The sequence below is a fragment of the Pleurodeles waltl genome, chromosome 8 (assembly GCF_031143425.1).
Source record: "Pleurodeles waltl isolate 20211129_DDA chromosome 8, aPleWal1.hap1.20221129, whole genome shotgun sequence".
Taxonomy (NCBI): domain Eukaryota; kingdom Metazoa; phylum Chordata; class Amphibia; order Caudata; family Salamandridae; genus Pleurodeles; species Pleurodeles waltl.
In genome coordinates, this window is record NC_090447.1 from 81,635,016 (window position 1) to 81,652,325 (window position 17,310).

At 43.1% G+C, this 17,310-nt stretch overlaps 1 protein-coding gene across 2 annotated transcripts in view; it reads left to right on the plus strand.

Annotated features, from left to right (window-relative positions):
• ATG16L2 (autophagy related 16 like 2) overlaps positions 1-16,475 on the plus strand; it is a 288,242-nt gene extending 271,767 nt beyond the window's left edge. For both annotated transcript variants that reach the window (XM_069203791.1, XM_069203793.1), the window contains one exon: positions 6,388-16,475. In XM_069203791.1, coding sequence (XP_069059892.1) covers positions 6,388-6,481 — 94 coding nt within the window. In that variant the 3' untranslated portion in view covers positions 6,482-16,475. The remainder of the gene's footprint in view (positions 1-6,387) is intronic.
• The last annotated feature ends 835 nt before the right edge of the window (positions 16,476-17,310 follow it).

Here is a 17,310-nt window from a genome sequence, read left to right on the forward strand (position 1 = left end):
AGAAACACATAAGACAGCACAGAAAACACATCTGCGTCTCACACTACACATCCGCAGACTCTACCATCCGTGACGTAACTTGGGAAAGTGTGCAGAAAAGGTTGGGTGTCAGGAAATAGTGCATTTCCAATGGCCACGACCAGCCACCATGGAAAGCACATGTGCACTGAGGACCTAGTACAAAATATATTTTTCACGCCAGTCAGGGTGTGCAAATGGCATTTTTGTACCCGTTACTTTCTACGAATGACAATGAAAAGTTGCAATAGTGCAAAATTGCTCGACTGCTGCAGTCTATCTGTCCGGCCCCTTGACGTGATGGCCCGTTATTCGAGTAATTATAAAAGGTATTTGCCTAATACAGGGTACTGATTCCGGGGGAGAAGCCACAAAGATAGCTCCGATCGGTAGCATGAAAACAATCCATTCTTTTTTAAATAGATTATGTATGTTCCTGTTGAATAAAATAAAAAAAAAAGCCATTGCTCAGTCCCCTGCTGTCCTTAATCAGAGATAATTGAGGAGCTCCTCTGAATCAAGGCAAAAGCACTGTCTGCCTCGATTCTTTCTTGGAAAGGCCCACTTATGTTAACTTTCGAGAAAAATCTTAAAATAATGTTTTATAGTTTAAGCAACATTAACGTGCTTCGACAGACACCAGTCACTCTGAAAGTGTTTACAAACCGCTTGTTAGACCTGACATCCTTAGCATGGTTCCCCCTGACTTTTTGCCCTCTGATCCCCTGTTGAGGTGACCTTGTTTTTGCTGGATGAGGACTCTGGGCGCTTTACCGCTGCTGACCAGTGCTAAAGTACATGTGGTCTTTCCCTAAAACATGATAACATTGGGATTACCTTATTACATTTTATAAGTGTCATTTCCAATTGGAAAAAGATAGATACTTTGAGTTTGGTGTCTCTGGACTCACAATTAAAAATCACAGTTTATGGTAAAGTTATATTCTAAGTTGTAAGTCAGAAAATGTCACTTTTACAATGTTCACATTTTCTTACTTTAACCATTCTGGACCTCTACCTGTCTCTGAATACAGATCTGGGGTGGGTGACAGTTGGTCTTTGTCCATTCCCTATATGTGCTTCGAATCTACTCTCCTAGGTCAAACTACTTTTAGAACCTACTTTCCCTTTCTGGCAAGTTGACAAAGAACAGGTGTTCTGTTCAGTCAGAAAGTGAAGGAGCAATAGAGATGCCTTTAAATCTTGTTATCTTGTTTAATTTGCTCTGTGTTCAGAGACCGAGGCCAAAAGTCAGTTTGTCTTACAATTAATTTTCCTTCTGACTGCAGAATTCCAGTATTGTGTAAGGTGAACTCTCTGACCTGCTGTACGAAGAGTTATTTAAATGTGTGTGCAAACATTTCAAAATATATTTAAGCATTTGTGAAAGCCCATTTTTTGTACTTCTGTGTGATGAAAAAATATTTTAAAAGGATGAAAACAAATCACAAAACTTTGCTTAGTGATATGCAAATGATAAATATGTTTTCTGCAACCCAATTTTCACAGAGTTTTGTTAATACAGTATATAGTTTTATCAGTAAAGCTGCAAGTTAGTGAAATGCTTTTTGGACATTTCTTGGAAATGTACAATCTGTAAATGACAGCCCGTTACCACATCATGCTTTAGTTATATATTTATTAAAAATTAGTGTTTAAACAGAAACTGAGAAACATTCCTGCCCTGATGGCAATGCCAATAGTATAGTAGGAGGCAAGTCATGGATCCTGTGTCCCCTGTATGTGGGCTAGATTTTTAGTATACATGGAGCAAACATTTAGGTCCTCATTATGAGTTTGGCGGGCGGCGGATTCCGCCTGCCAAAGTCCAGCATTGGGATTACTGCATATGTGGCCGTCCACTGCGGTACATATGATGAGTTTCCGCCCACCAGCCCAGCGGAAAACACACCACAAAACTGTTTCCAGTGGCAATGTTGCAGTGCATCGGGTGCGACTGCCTCCCTTATCCCCGACACACACTCATGGGAGCCCCCGGCCTTCTGAAGAGCAATTCTCAAATAGAAGAGTGTCCATTTGTTTTATGTTTTTTTTTTTCCCCTAAACTGCCTCGCTTGAACACCAATGCCTTCATGTACTGTTGTGAAAGGCAGCATGCATGAGTGCATGCTGATGCTGTTTCCACCAACAAAAGGACAGCAGGGCACCCTATGACACACACACCACGACAAAAGACAGAGAACGCCAGGTCCCACCTGCGGATAATTAAGAGACAGAAAGCGAAATGACAGACAAACTAAAAATAATTTTGTAAGTATATAGTTGTACAGTTAAATAATACATATTTTAGGAGTGCTTTCTTTTCTTTTCTTCCTACAGTAAAGCCATTCCTAACATTCAGAACTAAATGGAAAAGGAATGTCACCTTTTGCCACTTAACTAGAAAAATATTTCTATGAACCATTCTACCTCACTCACATGATATACATGCATATTTGGAAGGGCATCTGTGTCATTTTGTGACTTCTGCTGGAGTAATGTGTATCCTGTCCGACACTGTTTTGAGCAGCAGCATGGGCCTGTCAGCATTTTATCCTTCTGAAATTGATAAAATGGAATACATTATCTTGACAACTAAGAACTCTTGCAATTTGCAGTGCGACAAAGGAATGAAATATGTTATGTCGAGCATATCCAGCGCTACATTTGCTACATGAAAAAAGATTTCAATGAATGTTAAAGTTACTATATAATATAGATCACATAGAAAAGGAACAAGTCTCAAAGTTACAGAACCACATTAATTTGCAGATATTGTCCCCAGCTTTCTGCAGTATAAAGCTGCCAAAGCAATTTAAAAGATGTCCCATTTCTCCAGTAGGTAATGTCCAGGGCAGGTATTCAGTCGCAGTCAGGGTGGCCTATGCTACTCGTTTCCCTACGGACTCTCAGGGATGAATTACAGCAGGAAAAACAACTCCCTGCAGCTGGATGTCCTGTAAGTCTTCAGTCAAAAGGTTGGGTGTGATGCAAAATGAAGAGGCAAGTTTCAGTTGTCTTTATTCTATACCAGTGGTTCCCAACATGTAGTCCGGGGATTCCTGGGGGTCCACGATGCCTCCTCTGGGGCCCGTGACTGCTAAGAAAATTAAATAGTATTAACATATTTGGTCCCCAGGTTGTAGTAATTACTCATTGGGGGGTTTCCCGGATCACAATAATGATTCAGTGGGGGTCCTTGGGTTCCAGTAATGTTAAAGTGGGGGTCCACAGAAGTCAAAAGCTTGGGAACCGCTGAGTACGTGGGCTTCTAGCAAGATGGTTGACTCATCCAACAGGAATAATATGAACACTCAAGTGCTATCAGACCAAATAAATAACTCTTCTGGAAGCTCCTGTAATGTCGAAAAGCCGGAATGCTCTCAACATTGGCTTCCGTGCTCTTAAAATTGACACTGACGTGGCCTTTGCACTCCTGCGTAATCAAACATATGTATTAAGTTTGAAATCACCCCTCCTTCACAGATGAGCACATCATACTGCTAGTCCCACCTATAAGTATTTATTTCCTCAAATATGTTGTGGTTTTCCAACTTAGCACAAATAACTTAGTAGTATATGCACACATCACTAATAATGTGGATGAACAGCGGTAGGGCTGGTAAAATTTTACTTTTTTAAAAGTCTAGCTGCTGAGCAATATTTGGTTTGAAAAACTGTCAAAATCTGCTCTGCTGGTAGACTATGGAAAAATACTGTTTTTTGAGCATGACATAGAAAAATGCATGTGTTTGGGATCCCTTTGTGTCCATGGATTACAAAATGCGATCCTGGAAGTTATGAGCTTTATAGCGTGCTCTGATTGGCTACCAACCTATTATTGTTGCTTAAAAGGGTTGCAAGTCAGTCTGCTGTATTCAGCATTCTGATTGGCCCGTTACAATGGTGCCTGTAATCAATCACAACCGGCCTATAACAATCTATTTGATACAGTACTTCTCTGAGCCCTAATCATTATTCAATAGAGACTTGCTTGGGTCAACCGTTCATTATTTGAGCATGAATATTGACTTCACATATACCAATAGACAAAATCCTAGGAAATTTGTGGTTTTTGTCCCACAAATTGTTTAGAGTTCATAAGTCACCCTACCCAAATATATTAACTTAGCAGTGGTCTTGGTTGGTGTCAAATTCTCTCCCATAAGCAACTTTGGCTTTCAAGAAGCACAGGCTATCCCACTTATAAACTCTTTATCAAGAAGTTGGCTGTGTATTTTTATGAGCAATTAATTAAATATTCATATAAGGCCCAAAGCTCATCTCAAATCCATGAGCACCACCTGCCTGTTAATCAGGTACACCTATCTCCATCACCTTAGGGACAACTTTGCTGAAGTGGTCCACGATGGACAAGAAGTAGCAAAGCATACTGTGAGGGAGGGCGTTGGTACTATGGACTCAGTTGCAAAGTCTGTGGGTCCATGTGTCCTTTAGACTCCATGCTTTGCTCCTTTCAAAGAGTCTCTCAGGAGATTTCCAGGTGACTTAATGGGCATGCCCTATGAAGGGTCTTGCCTCTTTGGTGAAAAGCAGACTCGGACCTTGAGCAGTTTAAGCATGGTGGTGCCACGGCCTGTTCCTAAGGGTTGTCTTTCCTGACCCACCAATTTCATGAGCTGTACTGCACATTTTGTAGTGACTAATGGGGAATGCCTTCTCATCTCTGCTAGTCCTTCCAGCCAGTCCAGCAAGTAAACCAGTTCCTACAACATAACAGAGGCCGAGGTTGATCAAAGAGGCGACAGATTGAACTGACTCTTTCTCCTCTCCCACACAGGCCAGTAAACGACTTTTGTGCCCCCTCAGGGGAACACACCTTGCCTGTGAGGAAGCTGGTGTCAACCCATGTAAAGTCCTGACAGGCTGTCAGAATGGATCCTACAATAGGTTCTACAGATCATAGAAATGGGTGAAGCCCTTCCTTTACTACAGTTTTCCCCTCCCAACCCCCATCTTTTCCTCCCACTTAGATGAGCACATTCGCATTCTTCAGCAACAAGTCCAGGCCCTTACAAACAGTATATTGGGTAGAAGAGTTACTTGTGGTTAAGAAGGGTGGCTGGCTTCATCCCAGTTTAGACCACGGGCCTTGAATATATTTCTCCAGAAGGATAAATTCAAGATGTTATCCCTCATAAATGTTCTTCTGGCTCTGAAACTAGGCATCTGATGGTGTCCTTGGACTTGGAGGATGCATACTTTCATCTTTTGATTATACAATACACAGAAGATACGTGCCCTCTGTGGTAGGGTCCATCCATTCCCTACGTGCAGTCCTTCTGTTGGAATTGATCAACCCCACAAGGTATGGAGCAGTTGCAGCACATCTGCACAGGTCAGGAACCTAAGTATTTCCATACCTCTATGGCTGGCTGCCCAAACGGATTCACTGCAGCTGGTGTCGTACCACTTAAATGCAACAACCAAGTTGTTTGACTTGTGATTTTTCATCAGCCTGCCTGATGCCCTCACAGTGCCTTCTCTTCATAGGGGCAGTGCTCAACATAACTTTTCTCAGAGCTCTCCCTCCTTCTCAAAGGATTTGGGACATTCAGGATGATTCTGATGTTTCCGGAAGGAGCTATGATTCCAGACCTCAAGATCCTTGCCCTGCTAGGTCTTCTGACTTTTAGTACCCTCCTGGTCCTCATTCATGCTAACAAATGCACACTCTATAGTAGCATCTTCACCTGTAATGGTTCTGGCATGAAGGCCATCTAACAAACTGGAATTGGCTGAGGCGGCAATGGTGAGGAGCAAAGCATTGAAAATTCAGAAGCATCACGCCAAATTCAATGATGATTGATTAATTGTTCCTTGGTTCAAAAAGCTGAGAAACAATTCTGTGGATGGGTTTAATGAGGTAGGTCGTTTGTGTCTTTAAGGTGATCACTGGCCACCTGTTTGCTATTTTAACTGGTCAAGCCTTATTTCTGTTACAAATAAGCCACAGTGTGTCGTTTAGTATGTACCTGACTGCATACAGATACAATTGTAACCTGCAGGTATCCTCCGTCTTCTCACTGGCACTGCTGTCATCTATGCGGGATCTTTAGAGAAGCAGTATACTACAAGCAGGCAGTAAAATGAAAGAGAAATCCATGTGTGAGAATAAGTGAGATGCAGGAGTCCGATTTAAATACCTAGCATCTTCTTCCTATACTGATGAGGGATAGCTTTTGATGCAGTGACTCAGCCCAAAATGAAGTGAAACAATTTGCTTGTTCAAAACCATTTGAGGTAAAACACGCCAGCCTTTTAAATGCGTCTCTGTGTTAGATAATGTGTTATTTGGTTTAATGTCCCATTTTGCATTTGTGCTCATTTGTTGCTGTATCTCTACAGGACCTCTGTGAATGCTGTTGCCTGGTCCCTTTCAGGAGAGTATGTTGCCAGTGTGGATCGGGCAAAGAAGGCTGTCCTCTGGAGTGAGTTCTAAAGCCTGTGTGATAACTCATCATAAATCTCATTCTATGCAAGGGTTCAAGATCAGATCCACATCTCGTGTGCGGGGGCCCCAGGTGGACCCACTTCTCATCATGTAGAGTGACTTCAGATCGGATCTACCTCTCATCCTTTGCAAGGACTCTGGCCAGAGCCACCCCTCATCCAGTGCAAGGGCTCATGATCGGATACACTTCCCACCTTGTGAGAGGGCTCCAGCCGGATACACCCCTCATCCTATGCAGGGGCTCACGATTGGACCCACGTCTCATCCCATATAAGGGCTCCATCCGGATCAACCCACTCAACTTGTGCAGGGGCTCAAGATTGGAACAACATCTCATCATACGCAAGGGCTCCAGGTGTGATTTCACACTGATAAGTGCCACATTCCCACTGAGTGTAACTGAGAATTTGTGGACACACTTTCCCCAAAGGAAAAACATAGACTTAGATGAAATATATTGATAATATTGATTCTTTGGGAAGCAACAAGAATAATGTAGTTAAAGTGCTGCTGTTGACCATTCCACCTATCCTTCCTGTATAAACTAGGAGGCCTCCTTCTTGGAGGTATTATTTGTGCTGAGAGAGAGCTGGTCTCTTTCATTGACCTACTTGCAATTTAGTTATAGGAGCTGCAGTCAAACGACTGAGGTGGTGGCTGTGCCAAATAACCCAATTTACAATAATGTTATTGACTACTTGTGCCTTATGGAGAAACTGATGTTCATATACTTTTCTGTTCGAGCTTCCATCCGCTGAGGTCCATCCGGTTGGCATTTTACTGTAGGAGAAGTAAGGTAATCACGTTATGGAGACTCTGTGGACGCTCTTAGGTTGTATTATTTGGTTCTAGGCGAGAGCTCCTGTTGATCCGCTTGCAACTCGCATGTGCGTGCTGCAGTCAAACAGGACAGCGCAGGTGGCTGTGTCGAACCACCCTGACAATCCAATACTTGATCGATTTGTCATGATTTATGACCGATGCCTATGCAGATTCATTTCTGGCAGTGGTACCATCCACTCAAATCCATTGTTTCAGGCACTTTATTGTAGGAGAAAGCCGAGGAATAACACTGCATAGTACCTGAGGCCACTCTGAGGAGCTCCCTTAGACTGATGTACGGGTCGGACTGGCCTAAAGGGCAATCAGACAGTGCACGAGGGGCTAGTATGATAGGTCATTGTGTGGGTGGGTATTTTTGAGGTTTGTGGTCCTGTTTTATGGTGTTGTAGGGCACTTTTTACTGTTGATTTCCCTGATGTAGCTACAAATAGTGCTCGTTGCAAGCCCAAATGCATGGATTCACCCCTTCCCTGCAAAACACCTTTACAGCGCGTCTTTGCTAGCTCAAAACTGCCTTGTTTGCAAATTTGGTACACTCTTAGCAATCTGATTTGCTAATCGGGGCCACTTTTGTTTTGGTGCCTGGTCTTATATTCTGTCTCATTTGAATATTGCTGAGGTATAGACATAGAACTGCAAGAGATGCATTGCAGTGTTACAGCCACATAAATAGCACCATGATCTCTTCCACTCCTTGATGTAAAGGTCTTGTAGTATGAGATGGCGTATACCACACTCAGGCAGAATACATTCAGGTGAGGTTTGTTTATTAACGCAATTGTACTGTATATTCATGCGTGATGAGTACAAAACAAAGATTGACTTGAGACTCGATACTTCAGACAGCTCGGAGTTGTGTGGAGGTCCAGAGTGTCCTGTTACATTCTTGTTAAGGGTGTCCAGATAGTGTTTCATTTGGTGCAAGGCTGCATCATGGCTGCCTGTGGTTTAAAGGGGACATACGGAGAATGATGTCTCAGTAGATCTCAAAACCCAAGCTGACCTCATCAAACAAGTGAGCATTCCATAATCCTTATTGTTACTTATTTATAGAGATGCAAGATTGGAAGGAGCCAGCGAGTGAGTGATATCAGAATAGATCTCAAAACCCCTGCTGACCTCACCAAACAACCATTCCCGAATTCCTATTGTTGTTGATTGTTAGAGATGCAGGACTGGGTAAAGAGAACAGTTTGTTCAGTAGCATGTGTGACTGTAGATACACATGCTGTGCATAATCCTGCCATGGAGTGTTGGGTTCAGAATGCTGCAACTTGTTTTTCTTCAAGAAGATTTTTTGGGTCATGGGTTCGAGTGTCTCCTCCTTATTAGTGATACTGCGCATGGGCATCAAGTCCTTTGTTAGATTGTTTTCTCTCAGGCATGATTGTTTTAGTTGCTCTATATCTTGATCTGTACAGATTGAATTTCCACCATGCGCTCTTTGGGGCGGGCCCCACCCGTCCTCAGGTCTGCCTCCCCGTGGCATAGAAGAATATGATATCCTGGTGGAACAAACACTGTTTCAATTCTGGCTCCAGTGCCACGCCAAGTCTCCACAAACCGATCACCACCAAGTGTGTAATCTCTGCCTTTCCCCAGAAAACCACAAGGTCATCTGCAACCTGTGCCAATCATTTGGATCCAAAAAGAAACCTTTGGGACCGACCAGCTCGCAGGCTGGTAATGGCGCACTCATTCCAAAAGCAGACCCAGATATTTTCGGTGAAGAACATGCACAGGAGGAGGCTTTCTCCATTCAGGACTTGGACTCCGACCTTCAGTCCGATATCAAGAGTCAGGACATCACCCCGCGCAGCCCTTGAGTATTATTGCCCCTCCTCCCTCCACAAAGACTCTCAAAAAAGCCCCCACAGACGTCACGGGACCACCATTGCTCTCGGGCCATGGTCAGTCACAGAAGGTTGCTTCGGCCGCCCTGGCTTCTGGCTCACCCCTTAAAGCTGGCAAGACTTTGGCTGTGTCTTCCAACTCCTTTAGTTTGGTCTGAATGACAACAGCTAAACCTTCGGCACCAAAGACTTCATCACTGAGTGGAAGCAGCACATCCACAGCATCGGCACCGAAAAAGGTCCATTGCCCCAAACAGTCAGGCTACTGGGGACTCTCCCCCACCTGACAAAGAAAGTAAGAAAATTGTTGCAGCAGGCAAGAGGGCCCTGCACAAGTGGCCAATCATTGGCGTAGTGCTAATTCGCAGGCCTTATTTTCACGATATGACCGGGCTCACCGGGTGAGATTGAGAAACTCCTCCAATGTCTCCCACATGAGCACCGTAAACATCCAAAGCAAATTGTTTCTGAAGGTCAAACAATTGCTAACAATTCAGTCAGGTGCATGCAGCACACACAGCAGCACAGGGGTAATTGCAAGCAGTACTTAATATGCCTTTAAAAAAGGAGCAGCTCTTTGGTCCCCAAGTTGACTCCACCCTCAACAAACTAAACAAGCATTTGTACTGCAATAGGTCTCGTGTTCGCTCGAGTTTCAGCTATTAGCGTTTTCTTGCCACAAACTGAAAATAAAAAGTAAAACAGTTGACATAAGCAGCCGGTTCAAAGCGCTGCAGTGAGCTCGCAGAGACAGACAAAAGGAACAAGCATTTGTAATGCAAGAACAGAAAATACACGAGGGGGAGTAAGGAATGGAATAAACAAAGTCACACATCACTGCAGATGAAAGTAAGTAATAGACTGGAGCCCTGTTAACAGAAACACACTGGGGCAACTGAAGCATCCAGCGCTCTGGTCAAATGCTATTAGCCTAAGAAAAAAGTAATCTCTAAGCACATGCTACATAGGCACAAGTGGAAGGGTACAAGTACTAGGGCCATGCTCCAGTGGAGTGTACAGCTGTGAAAAAGGTGGAACAAAGAGCAAGGATTGACCACTAGCAAGCAAGGATTTTTTAAGGACACTGAAACAAACCAGTGAAAAAGCAGAGACCCCACAAAGAAGTATAGAAGTATATACTGAAGTATATACAAGAGGTCTTGAATGCTCCACCTAAAAAGGATACTGACACTGCAAAGACCAAGGGAGCCCTACAGTCCCAAGCACATGGGTTTGTTTCCTCACCCAATGTACAGGGGTGGTAACAGGTCATCCACAACATCTGACCAATCTGCCTCACAACAACACAAAAAAACCTCATCCTCCTATTCCAGAGGCTCTTTTAGGGGAACATACAGATGAAACATTTCTAGAGGCAGGGGAAAGACCACCATCACCCCGTGGCTCACCTTCATCACTTACACACTGACTACCTCCAGCTCCCACTCCTCATTCTACTCCAGTAGGATGGCCGCCTCCAACATTATCACACTCATCATATAAAATCGGACCTTTGGGTCCTCTACATTACCGGTCATGGTTATTGTCTGGAGCTAACCTTAACACCTCCAAACATTCCACTTCGCAGACACACACTCTCAAGAGAACATCTTACTTTACTGAGGGACGAGGTCCAATCTTTACTTCTGAAAGGGGTAATAGAACCAGTTCCTATTCAATACCAAGGAACAGGCGTATACTCCCTCTACTTCCTCATTCCCAAAAAACACAGGACTCTCAAAACCATTCTGGCTCTCAGACCTTTAAACCAATACATCTTTCAGTGCATTTTCATATGGTCACACTCCAGGTTGTTATCTGACTTATTCAACAAGGCAACTTCATGACAGCCCTAGACCTGAAGGATGCCTACTTCCACATTCCCATTCACCTTGCACACTGCAAATTACTACAATTTGTGGTCATGTGACAACATTATCAATTCAAGGTTCTGCCTTTCCGGGTTACATCTGTTCCCAAGTGCCTAGCTGTTGTCGCAGCACATCTCGGAAGACAAAAGATACATGTGCTCCCTTATCTAGACGACTGGCTCATCAAAGCCAGCACCCTACACCAATGACAGTCTCACACTCAAACAACATTAAACCTTCTCCACAAGTTAATTTGCAGTCAATATCCTCAAATCACACCTAGATCCTCTTCAAATTCAGCCATACCTGGGGACCATTCTCATCACATAATTGGGGTTAGTTTACCCCAACCTAGCCAACGTTCACAACTTCCAGTATATAATCTCTGTTACAGGAGAATCACACTTACACAGTCAGTACAGTTATGCGCTTCTTAGGTATGATGGCATCCTCTATTGCCATTGTGCCTCATGCCAGGCTCCCATGCATCCTCAACAGCAATGTCTCCTTCAAGATCTAGTCCTGTTAGACCGCCCAACTTATCTTTCTCTGCTGTGGTGGAATTCCACCAACCTATTAAAAGGGCAACGTTTGCAAGACCCTGTTCCTCAAATGATTCTGACCTCGGACACATCTCTGACCGGTTGGAGTGTACACCTCCAGAACTTCATAGTGCAAAGGCAGTGGGACCTCAGTCACTATTCTGGAGCATCAGGCAGTGTTTCTTGCCCTGGAAGCTTTCCTTCCTCACCTATTGCACACGACTGTCTTAGTCTGTACAGACAACATGACAGCAATGTATTATCCTGCAAAAATGGGTGGAGGGTTCATTCTAGTTGTCTCAACTTGCACAAGCGGTATGGAAATGGGCTCACCATCACCACATTCATCCACTGGCAGAGTATCTCCCAGGAATGGACAACAATTTTGCAGACCTGCTCAGCAGGATACATCCGCAAGTACACAAATGGGAACTCCACACAGTAGTCCCCTAAAAGTACTCCCATAGTGGGTAACCCCTTAAATAGACCTGTTCATCACCACAGAAAACTCAAAATGCCCAAGCTTTGCATCCAGGTACCCACACCCTCTCTTCAAAGGCAATGCCCTATGGATCGACTGTTTAGGGATATTTGCTTACGCTTTTCCACCTCTCTCTCTCATTCCATTTCTGGTGCACAAACTCATACAAACTTCTGCCACCTTGACCCTTGTAGCTTCCACCTGGGCTGGTCAGCCATGGCTAGACCTCTCCCTGGTACCTTACAAGAAGCTCCTCAGCAGGCCTGATCTTCTCACTAAACCTCATTCAGATCAGACTTCCGGACCCCAAATCACTCAACCTTGCGATCTCTCCTCAAGTCAGAGTTTGGTTGCCTACAGTTACCTTCTGAATGTATGGACATTGAGAAAAAAAAACAGGCTTGTAGACCTACAACTGGGGCCTGTTATGCGGGGAAAATGGAAGTGTTTTGTCTGCTACTGCAAATCTAAACATATTGATCCCTTAACACAGTCTGTACAAGACATTGTTTGCTATTTGCTTCACCTGCAAAAAGCGAACCTGGCTTACACTTCAATCCGATTACACCTAGCAGTCATTGCTGCGTGTTTATAAACAGACAGCATACTTCACTGTTCAGAATCCTAGTTAATAAAGCCTTCATGGAAGGCCTTTAAAGAGTATTCCCACCTAGGCTGCGTAATCCCACCCATGCTGTCCCCGTACCTTCCTGGAATCTTAATATTGTGCTCACTTGGTTTATGGATCCTCCTTTTAAACTGCTTCGCTCATGTCTAATTCAGTTCCTTTCTTTGAACGTGGCTTTTTTAGTCGCTATTACATCACTCAGACGTCTTAGTGAGCTCCAGGCCTTAATGTTAGAAGAATTGCTTTTTCAAGTACACAGCGACAAGGTAGTCCTTGGTACAAACCCAAGGTTCCTACCAAAGGTCAGTTCCACATTAATCATACACTAAGTTACCAGTTTTCTTACCACAACCTGACTCGGTTGCAGAAGGAGCGCTCCACACCTTAGCTGTCAAAAGAGCACTCATGTATTACATTGACAGAACTAAGGAATTTTGGAAAACTAAACGGCTTTTTGTAGCCTTTTCAGTACCACACAAAGAGAATGCTATTTCAAACAATAGAATAGCAAGGTAGAGTGTAAAAATGTATACAAATCTGATATGCCAAAGCAATAAGACATTTGCCACTCACTCGTAGAGCACATCCCATTAGGAAAAAAGGTGCTTCTATGGCATTTTTAGGAAACATTACCTTAGCTTACATTTGCAAAGCAGCTACATGGTCTACACAGTGTACATTCACAAAGCACTATTGTGTAGATGTACAAGCCTGTCAGCAAGCTAATGTAGGACAGGCTGTCCTAACAACACTTTTCCAGACAATTGCAACTCCCACATGCTGTCCACCTTGTTTCTAGAAGGGACTGCTTTACAGTCTATGCGCAGCATGTGTATCTACAGTCACACATGCCATTGAACGGAAAATGTTGCTTACCCAGTAGAAATCTGTTCATGGCATGTAGTGCTGTAGATTCACATGCACCCTCTCCGGAAGACTGTGGCCGTTCCAGTTACTTTTTACTTGCATATAGCTGTACATTGGTACTAGCATGGACATCTTTCTATACCTCTCTTATAGTCTGTCTCTCACACACCTGCGGGAAAACAGTCTAACAAAGGACTCGATGCCCATGCGCAGTATCACCAAGAAGAAGGAGCCACTCAATCCTGTGACTCTAAAATACTTCTCGATGAAAAACATTTTATCACTCTGAACCCAACACTAGATGCCAGGATTATGCACAGCATGTGAATCTACAGCACTACATGCCACAAACAGATGTCTCCTGGGTTCTTTTTGTCTACATAGGATGTCCCCCATAAGCAACAGAGAGGGACAAGCATTAATCTTTGTCTGTGACATGGGTAGGCATCGTGGATATCTGAAATGTGATTGCTTGAGACTGCCATATGGCACCCGTCAGATAAAACTGGTGCTATAACATGAATATCACTATAAAAGGGTAGCTTGCTGTCAGCTCCCAAGGCATATATTTACAAATCCAGGCATCCCTTGGCTAGCGATACATGGGAAGCAACATTGAAAATAAGATCCTCATTTTGGTTTGATATGTTAGCAGGCTGATAGAGTTCTACTAGTACTAAATCAATAGTTCATCTAGTATTCAAAGAGCATATAAGTATTTGCTTACCAACAATTCATTATACTAGTGTTAATGCCTGTTGTGGTGACTCAGCATACTAATGTATCTGTTTCAGCGACCAGGTTCACGGGATTGAATCCTGCCAGGCCCACTCTGGCTCTCATCCTCCTCAAGTCCATAAATAAGTTTTGGGTAATAGTTATTACTTGTTATCTGTGAATGGTGCAAGGAGTCCTCTCAGTAAATGTGCACTTTACAAATACACAGTATGAAGAGGAACTGAATCAATCTGAAGCAAGCAACACACAAACAGAATTAGTAAGATAACGTGGATCGCAGTGCTGTTACGATTGCATCAGTACATTTGAACAAAAATAGTTGCCAGTGCGATAGGAAATGGTCCTAGAGCTGAGTGTTTGTACATAACCTCAGGTATGTTCATAAAGCGAGTTAAGGCAGCAGTGATGGGGCCAAATATATCCCGAAAACAAATGCACTGATTGCAAAATATTTTCAGTGTTCATGCCAAGTGTCCCTCCCCTATTATACTCACTTTCAATGGTCTGAGTTCCATCTCTGGCTGCAAATCCATCTGTCCTGTATTATTGGATATTGAACATAACTTGGTTCATCCCATATATGAGCATTTTCAGCACATAACTCATAAACCAGCATTATTCATTACTGGCTTGCCCAGAGGTAGAGAGGATGTTTTTTAATCTGCACTTTCTGCCACAACTGACAGGCCACTCAGTTTGTGTCCTGATGGAAATTCCATTTGACCAACCACTTAAAACGGTTTCACTGAATTCATTTGTTGAATGTGAGTTTTGGTTTTCGGACTGTTTACGCCAATTGAGGCAACAAAGGTTGAAATAAAATACCAATTGAAACCAACAGATGCCATTTACATTAAGACAGCTTCAGGACAGAGCTGGATTTTTCTCCGTACGAGTTCATTCGATGCCCAATACACAAGCCTACTTCCCTAGACAAACTACTTCAGTCTAATGAAATTTCAAGGGGGGTGGTTTCAGTAAATATGAATAGTTATGAAACTTTTCAAATGTTTGTTCCAGACTTGTACATTTTAAAGCAATTAGAGCAGAGGCCAACCTTGGTATCTGCAAGCATTGGTTCAAATCTTGATTTAAGCACTTAGCCAAAATTGTTAAGTTTACTCAAAGCACTTTATTTCCATGTGCCTCAAACTATAAATATGTGGGTTGTAAACTATACACTGTGTTGCCCAATAGTGTCCAAAATTCAATTTTACCACTCCCCGTTCCATTAAATCCTGGTTTCTTTATTCTAGTCCCAAATGGACCCCAAATACCATACTGTTCTGAGCACAGCACCAGGTGTTCCAGATGCTGCTGACAAAATAAATGTGGCCTTTTTATAGCATTCTGCTTCTCTATCAGCTACTGGCAGTGAGCAACTCTTGCTAGGAATAGTGGGGCTGAGTGCCTACCTCAAAGACGTCGGGATAACACATAGGTTGTAAGTTCCGTTACTCTCAGGGCCCACAGAGCTTTGTATAATTACATGGTGCTGCACAATGTCTAAATATTCTACACAATCAATTCCAAAGTTTTGAAAGTATGCTTGATCCAAGTAAAGTGATTTATCTTCCAACCAGAATCGATAAAGCACCTACGGCGAATGAAGAATTTCATTCAAAATCCTAAATTTGAGGAAGTTCAAATCAACGACATGCTTCTACAAGTATTTAGCAAATATACTCCATAGCACTTTGCTGCATTCCTAACTAACCCTCTATTTCCTGATAGATGCCAACTGATTAATTACCATTCATTCATGTTGCAAGAGCACCACAGAGCTGTTTTGCTTGGAGTTGGGCGCATCCAAATGGCCTTCCTGTTATAACCTCTAGATTCACACACAATTTTCATGTACATGCACTGATGACACTTTTTGTATTTGTTTTCCTTTCCTCACCATAAGAATGTATTCTTTGTACTAGAAAGGGACTCTTTTTAAGAAGAGAAAATGTTAGCACTTTTGTGAAGGAGACTCACACGGAGACCAATACATGCATTTTCTACTAACTCTGTATTATTTATTTACCTGTGTCCTATAAGTTTTGGGTTACTTTACCCTGGGGTTCGTACGGTGTATGTGTTTGATACTTTTTGGATCCTGTTCACATATAGTCTTGTTATAAAAATCTAAATAAACCTCTTTTACTAAGAAACTTTAGTAGCGTGGTCCCATAAGCACGCTTTCTCACGTATGAATGTTTTTACTTTTTTTCAGGTGGACTCAACATTTTAGTTCTAGCCATAGGTCACCTCAGTATACAGAAGGAATGCAATTCTGCACCACCCAAGATGGACTCCAGCTTCTATAGTGACCCGTGGTGCAATGTCAGGGTTCTTAGCACAGGCTAGTGATCCATTTTCTCAACTTATAATATTTAGGATGCCATACGTGTGCCATTTTATAGTTGTTGCTGTTGCTCTTCGGTGTAAAAGGATTATCCTGGAGGTCATACATTGGCCAGAAGACCATAGGCCACAATACTGGTAGGGCAACCTGCCTCAGTTACTGTGCCGGCATGCCTGAACCGCAGTAGGAGAGACCATGATAATGCTCAACAGAGAAGCACAAGGAGATGTGCACCAAAAAGCACTCCTGGTTAACCTCAGGGGAGCTCTGGGTGAGGTGCCTCAGAGATGCACTGGGTAATGTGATTTATGGGAACACTGTGTGGTGCATCTCATGGGTGCCCTTGGTACATCAGAGTGGCTCTGGCTGTTGGTCAACAGCAGTGTTGAGTAGTGTGCACCAGCCAAGCACTGGGGCCTGTACAATTCAGGGGCATAGTGCTATGTGCATAATGAAGCAGAGGTTTTTGTGTTTTGTGCAGCAGTTGACACCAAGTTATCAGAGGTTGGATCATGTGATTTAGAGTAGAGGTATATGCTGATTTGTTGTAAGTAATTTAAGACTCTCCTAGTCCTGTCTTTCTTTTGCATGTTGCAGTTTTCATTTTTGTAATTCTTGAAGCCTACACGCCTAATAGCACA